General features: G+C 35.2%; 1 protein-coding gene across 1 annotated transcript; it reads left to right on the top strand.

Moving 5' to 3' along the window:
* Positions 1-1,041: 1,041 nt before the first annotated feature.
* LOC143544159 (disease resistance protein RUN1-like) lies at positions 1,042-4,036 on the top strand. The gene is made up of 4 exons (XM_077036312.1): positions 1,042-1,520; positions 1,605-2,745; positions 2,816-2,875; positions 3,734-4,036. The coding sequence occupies exons 1-4, from the start codon at positions 1,042-1,044 to the stop codon at positions 4,034-4,036; spliced, it is 1,983 nt and encodes a 660-aa protein (XP_076892427.1).
* The last annotated feature ends 3,122 nt before the right edge of the window (positions 4,037-7,158 follow it).

Here is a 7,158-nt window from a genome sequence, read left to right as displayed (position 1 = left end):
CAATCTCTTTCGTGACATTTATAACTAGTTAGTCTATATAATGCACTTTTAATTCAAGAATTTATACCGTTTAGAGAACTTTGGGTGGTTTAATAAAAAGAAACATTACGTTATCTTTTATAACTTTTCGTTTTAAATGACAAATTTCTTTTTTATTCTTATCGTACGTGGAAGTTGAACTCATTCGTCTTCCAACCCCAAGTGATTAATGTCTTTGTCTTTGTAGATGGCCCACCAACCCCATTGGTAAATTTTATATATCTATATATACATACATACCAACTAAAACTTAAAATAGCTATATATAAAAATTATGACTATTAAGTCCAATTGGCAAAGTAAATGGAGTGAGATTTAGTGTGGTGTTGCGAGTTTTTCTCCAAAAGAGCGTACATGAAAATTTAATTTATCAAAATGTTTGTTAACAATTTGTTACTCCTAATCTTATAGGATAAGTTCAAATCATTAAATGACTGTTATTTAATTATGATTTTTTAGTATTGGTTTTGGATTTATTTATATTTATTTAACCGGTGATTTAATTGGTCTTATTTCCGGTATTCGGTATTATTATTTAACTGGAGGTCTCTATCCTAATTCTATGCTTAGAGTTTTAGTTGATGCAAAAACATATTTTGCAACATCTATTATTCAAAAATTCATTTGTCATATACGTTGACTAAAACCAGAAATGCATTTAAAAGACAACTGTATGAGATTAAAATATTAGAGAATCATCGTTTGCATAAATGGATCTGACTGTTTTAAATTTTTAATTAAACTATAGATTTTCTCTAAAATATTTAATTTCTAACACAAGATTGGAATCAACTTTATCATAAAATAAGTGTATTTATATTACTTGTTCACAGGATTCCATTGTTTTGTTCTCCGGCAAGGGTGATGAAACAAATGTGAGCTCTTGATTTGTATTCTAGGTGAAAGTGACTACTTAAATTGGGCGGAAATGACCAAGTTTTCATTCCTTATATATACATCCTATATCTTCTGAAATTAAATGATCACAGTCTATCAATTCTAATGGCTTCTACATCATCCTCTACATGCATGGGTTCTTCCCACCCAAATCGTACCAGGTTTGATGTTTTTCTAAGCTTCAGAGGTGTAGATACTCGTAATTCTTTCACGGATCATCTTTACACAGCATTAAAACGAGCGGCAATCCATGCATTTAGGGACGATGATGAACTCAAAAGAGGTCAAAAATTGACGCCAGAAATTGCTAAAGCAATCAAAAGTTCAAGGGCTTCTATTGTTGTATTGTCAGAAAACTATGCCAAATCCAGATGGTGCCTTGAAGAACTTTGGTTGATCCTTGAACAAAACAAGAAGGGCAAACATTTCGTTTTGCCAGTCTTTTATAATGTTGATCCATCAAACGTTAGGAACCAACGACAGAGTTTTTCCATAGAAGGGTCAAAGTGGCCGGAAGTAGATGTAAATAGGTTTAAGTCTGCCCTAACAGAGGTTTCATGTTTGAGTGGCATGGTTGCTTCAGGGTATGATTCATGCTAGTTAACTTTGATGGCGGGACGTTGTTGAATTTTCATATATGTTTTATATTTGTGTTTCTTTTGTTCCAGGTCCGAAGCAGAATTTATTGCGGATATTGTTAACACAATTAACTGTGAACTAGATATGAAACTTATGAGTCCTTCATCCAATCTAATTGGAGTGGCGACAAGAGCTGAATATATCAATTCCTGGTTGAAAGATGAGCACTCTAACACCAATGTTTTAGCAATTTGTGGATTGGGGGGTAGTGGAAAAACTATGCTGGCCGAATATATATACAACTTGCACAAGCACAATTTTGAAAGCAGTTCTTTTCTAGAAGAGATTGGAAAGCACTTCAAAGAAACTTATGATTTGCTTGGGCTTCAGAAACAACTTCTAACAGACATTTTAGGAGGTAAGAATGCAATGATATCTTGTGTTTCTGACGGTACTACTAAGATTAAGGGGGCCTTACGTATGAAAAAACTTCTTATTATTCTTGATGACATAGATGAACACGACAGATTAAGCGCTTTACTTGGAACAAATGTTGTCCATCCACATAGCAAGATTATAATAACAACCAGGCTTCTAGATATAAATTCATGGTTTGAGTCCATGTCTTGGAGGTGTCAGGTGCACCATCTCAAATTATTAAATGAACATGAATCATTAGAGGTATTAAGTTGTTATGCATTTGGATCCAAACTTCCCTCAGAAGGTTTTAGCATCCTCGCATTAGAGTTAGCCCAATATTGTGGAGGAAATCCACTTGCTCTTAAAGTATTGGGTTCTTCTCTATTTGTTAGTGCGAAAGATCCAAGGGAAAGAAATAGCATAATCGAAAGTTGGAGAAGTAGATTGAACTCGCTGGGTTCATTGAAAGGAGACCTTGATTCTAAAATCCAAGGTGTTCTACAAAAGAGCTTTGACTCCTTGCCTCTTGCCGATAACAAAGAGTTGTTTCTGCATATTGCTGTTTTCTTTGTTGGGAAAGATGAGGATTATGTGGTTAAGATATTAGAGGATGATTTGCATGCAAAAGTTGGTATTGAGACCCTTGTCAATAGATGCCTTCTAACTGTTTCATCAAATAAGAAGTTGATGATGCATCAGTTGCTTCAAGAGATGGGAAGAAATCTAGTTCGTGAAGAATCCAGAGATCCCGCAAAACGTACTAGAGTCTGGCGTAGTGATGAAGCTTATCGTGTGTTGACGAAAGGAGGCGTACGTTGCTTCTTATTTTTCATTTCACAGCCACCTATACCTTAATCTCATTTTATGTGTTTCTTTACAGGGTTTAGAAACAATTGAAGGTCTAACGCTTGATACACGAAAGCTAAAGAAGGGGACAAAGGTGAGCCAAATAATTTAACTAATGTGGTTGGGGTCTCTCCAAATTAACACTCCACTACACTCTAACTCAACATATATATATATATATATATATATATATATATATATATAGACTCTCATAACTAAAAGGAACACCAAAATGATAAACTTGTTCAACACCAAATCAAATTGAAGACTCCTAGAATCTTGGAGACTATTTAATATAATAATTAATTTATTATTATATGATAAGTGAGTATTATTTTATTTAATCCTATTTATTTTGGATTCAAATTGTGTATTTGAGTTAGTATGGAATTAGGAACCATGGGTTTATATATACCATTGGTTCAATGTGTTAATTATTATTATGTTTTTCTCGTTTGTCGTTTTCTTAATAAAAGAGTCGTTGAGAGTTCTAGATATCGTTTGTTCGTGTTCTCGATTCACTTGCTCAAAGTTCAAAAAGTGGTATCAGAGCTTGGTGAAAGAGAGCCGTTTTGAGAGTCGCAACGTTGAGTAGAGAAGGCAACAACTTTTAGGCTGTTGCACCAGTTCGTTGGGGTGGTGATCAAGAACAAGAGACAGCTATTGTTATCCCGGTAAAGAAGGAAATGACCAACGGCAGAAGTAAGAAGAATCCAACTGAAGTTTTGGTTACCCAGAATTCTAATAGAGTAAACTCTAGTCTCTAGCATAAGAAAATTCCATAAACAAGGCAAGGTTGATACTGTTTTGAAAGCCCAGACAAAGTGCAATAAGAAGACCAGTTGAAGGAGGGGCCAATAAACCAATCGGTAAGTTCCCGTTCGGATGAAGGTGTGTCCCGTTTCTAATCAAGGTAGGTTTCCGATCGAGCGATGGTTTGTCCATCTTGAAGATGGTTGCTATTGGTGGTATTATGGCGGTTGTAAAAAAAAACAAGACGATGAGGTATTTTGTGGTCGACCGTTGCCGTACGGGAGTGTCATCTGGGACGACAAAGGTATCCGGTAATAAAAATCTAGGTATGTGGCTATTAGAGGAGATCAAAAGGGTGGTTGAAAATTTTGATGATGACGATTTCTGTTATGGTGAAGTCGGTGTCCAATTGAATGGATGGTTAACTCTCCGTGTGTCGGGCAGTGATGATGTGCCATCACCGTGTGTCGGGATGGTTAAATCTCCGTGTGTCGAGCAGTGATGTTGTTCCATGATCGTGTGTTAGTATGGTTAATCGTGTATCGGGATGATAAAATCTCTGTGTGCCAGGTGTCACACCCCAACCTACGGCGGAACACAACTCACAAGACCCTATCATGTAATTTATGACAATATCTAATTTATATATTTACAATTTCCAAATCAACTACACATCTTTCGTCCAAGTACAATATTAACCCAAAAACAAATAACAAAAATAAATAATTCCAAACACTTTGTCTTTATTTTATTAAGTAGTCTAATATCCTTTCTAAATGATCTTCTCATTCCCTTCAAATCAGATGGTAACCTGCAATATGCATACAAAATATATAGGTTTGTCAACACGTGGTTGAATGAGAAAATCACCAGTTTTTGATAATATGATATTATATGTACAAATGAGCAAACCATACTGTGAGTATCAACAATTAAACAAATACAAGTAATTGGTGTTGTTTGACCATTGCCATATGAATCGGGCTTTGGCTACTAAGACGTTATCAATAAGTTATGCTAGAATCAATAATGGACCCCTCCGAATGCTAGAATTAAACAAATAAGCAGTAAGCAAATAGCAAATAATCATTTAATCGATCAACACACAATATTCACAGTTTGCTAGCTAGTTATGTATAGTATGTAATATGTAAAGTATGAATATGCACGCATAAGTCCCCAAGACAATTTTAAAAGCGGTAAAATAGGGGAGTGATTACTCACCTTATTAATTAAGCGAGTTTAATAATAATAAAAAGGAAAACAAGAAACTTGAAGTTTGACATGCTGACTGAGCCGACACTAATAGACCTGAAACTTGGAGACAATAAAGTATAATTAAAACCGAGAATAATGCAATTGGAACCAGGTTAAACGGATGTGTAAAACTCAGCTTATGAGATTTTTAAGATTTAAACGAGCTATTACTGTTCAGAATCCAAACTTCGAGTCAGGATTCGGGTTCTGACCAGTACATTCAAAATTTTATGGTGAACAAAAAAGTCTTCTGGCCCAAATGCTAGTTTTGACCAGAAACTAGAAAAATTGATTAGTCAAGACTATTATGCCCTTAACGGGACGGGATCAAATTGACCACCGAGATTCCCTCAATTTAAGAAATTGATTCAGGGCTTTTTCTAATGAGATAAAAACTATGAAAAATCAAAAGACAGCTTACCCGAACAAATACTAGAACTAAGAGAAAATTCGTGGTTAAACATTCTTGAACTTGAAAGTCAACGAAGCAAGTATGAACTTGATTAATCCGAGAAATCAATAAAGGATGAAGGAAATTTCATGGGTTTATGATATGGACGGCTGAGTACGGTAAAATTATGGTGTAGGGTTGGGTTTTGATTAAGTATACTATCCCTAAATCGTTTATTTGGTAAACACTTGATTAAGGTAACCGATTAACACAATTATGACGTCTCAAATAAACCTAAGTATTCCGAATTTTTCAATAAGAAATGAATGTGGACTTGATATAACATCATATTATATTGCTTGGACCTTAAGTTTAGTGATTTAGGGTCGTTTAGGAAGGATTATGCATAACATAACGAATAAACTAGTTAAAAAAAACTGCAGACGAGATTTTGGCGATATCTCGCGAGAAATTCCGTTATCTCACGAGAAATTTCCTTTCTAAAAATGTTCTTTTTAGTCCTTGAACTTCTGTAAATACGTTTTTAAGAGTTTTTAAGTGATTTTAAAGGTGAAAATAGGTCCAAAATAGCTATTAGATGTTTAACATTTTTAAACATTTTAACCAAATTTATAACCCAAAAGTTTAAATGGGTCGAGTTTTCTATTTTTTTTTTAATTCTCAAATGTTACATCGGGGTAGTTTAGTCGGTTGGATCGATGACCTAACAGTCCCAAGTGGCAGCGTTGTCGGGCTGTCTACACGAGACAGCAACATCAGATGTTCGGGTCCAGTTTCATGACCAAATCATAGCGTACGAAGCTGCAGCAATTTGAGGTGATTGGAAGATGCATGAGTGGTTTAGTAGGTTGAAACTAGTGGTCAAGCGGTGCCAAATAGTACTGGTTTTGGGTTGCCAATTAAGACTACAAATAGGAGAACACGTTCGGTAAGATCGGGTGTGATATCAAGGTTGATTCGACGTGTATGAACCGTGTATTCATAGGAGAGCATCAAAGATGATCAATGCCTATTTGTTGGGATGATGTTTAAGGAGGTTATACTACTATGGGGGAGCTAAGTGTATGTGTATGGCATGTTAATTTTTCTATGTTTCCAACAAATGAAGTGGATAATCCACTTGTGGTTGCTAGCTTAACCACATCAAACTTGGATGGAACATTAATGCAGATGCCATGATGTTTTGCCTAGAAATCGAGAAGGAAATGTGATGGTAGTGCGCATAGCCTGGGAAGAGAAACCTACTATTATTGTGATCAAAGCATATCCAAGAATCAAGCCCAAAGAGATACGAGCGTTGCGGGGCCTGAAAGACCTTGGAGGAGCAAGTATAAATCTAGAGGGAGTGTTGGAATTAAACACGTGAGTCGAAGCCGAAAGACGCGACTTTTTGCATTGAATCGTGGGTTGTTTCGAGTCAAGGTTCTTTGTGTGTGTCACGGTTAGATGAAGGTTGGTGTTAAGAGGGAGTGTTAAACGTGTCCAACATCAACTCAGATTGAAGACTCCTAGAATGTTAGAGAATATTTAATATAATAATTAGTTTATTATTATAAGATAAGTTAGTCTTATTTTATTTAATCCTATTTGTTGTGGATTCAAATTGTGTATTTGAGTTAGTATGGAATTAGGAACCGTCGGTTTATATATACCATTGGTTCAATGTGTTAATTATTAATAAGTTTTTCTCGTTTGACGTTTCTTAATAAAAGAGTCGTTGAGAGTTCTACAAATCTTGTGTTCGTGTTCTTGATTCACTTGCTCAAAGTTCAACACAAAATTCCTATTTTGGCTAGCAAAAGAGTATAGCTTCCAATTTATATATGATGCATTTCATATGAGTTTTACTTTAGTACATCTAATCTCATATATGAGGTATGCTAATCCCATCACTTCATGTTAAATTTTCAGGCATTGCCCATTAAAACATGCTCGATTGCAAAGATGCACAAACT

Source organism: Bidens hawaiensis, unplaced genomic scaffold (assembly GCF_021521415.1).
Source record: "Bidens hawaiensis isolate Kalapana, Puna unplaced genomic scaffold, B.hawaiensis_p1.1 tig00013437_1, whole genome shotgun sequence".
In the NCBI taxonomy this organism is placed as follows: domain Eukaryota; kingdom Viridiplantae; phylum Streptophyta; class Magnoliopsida; order Asterales; family Asteraceae; genus Bidens; species Bidens hawaiensis.
This window is presented reverse-complemented; position numbering and strand designations above follow the sequence as displayed.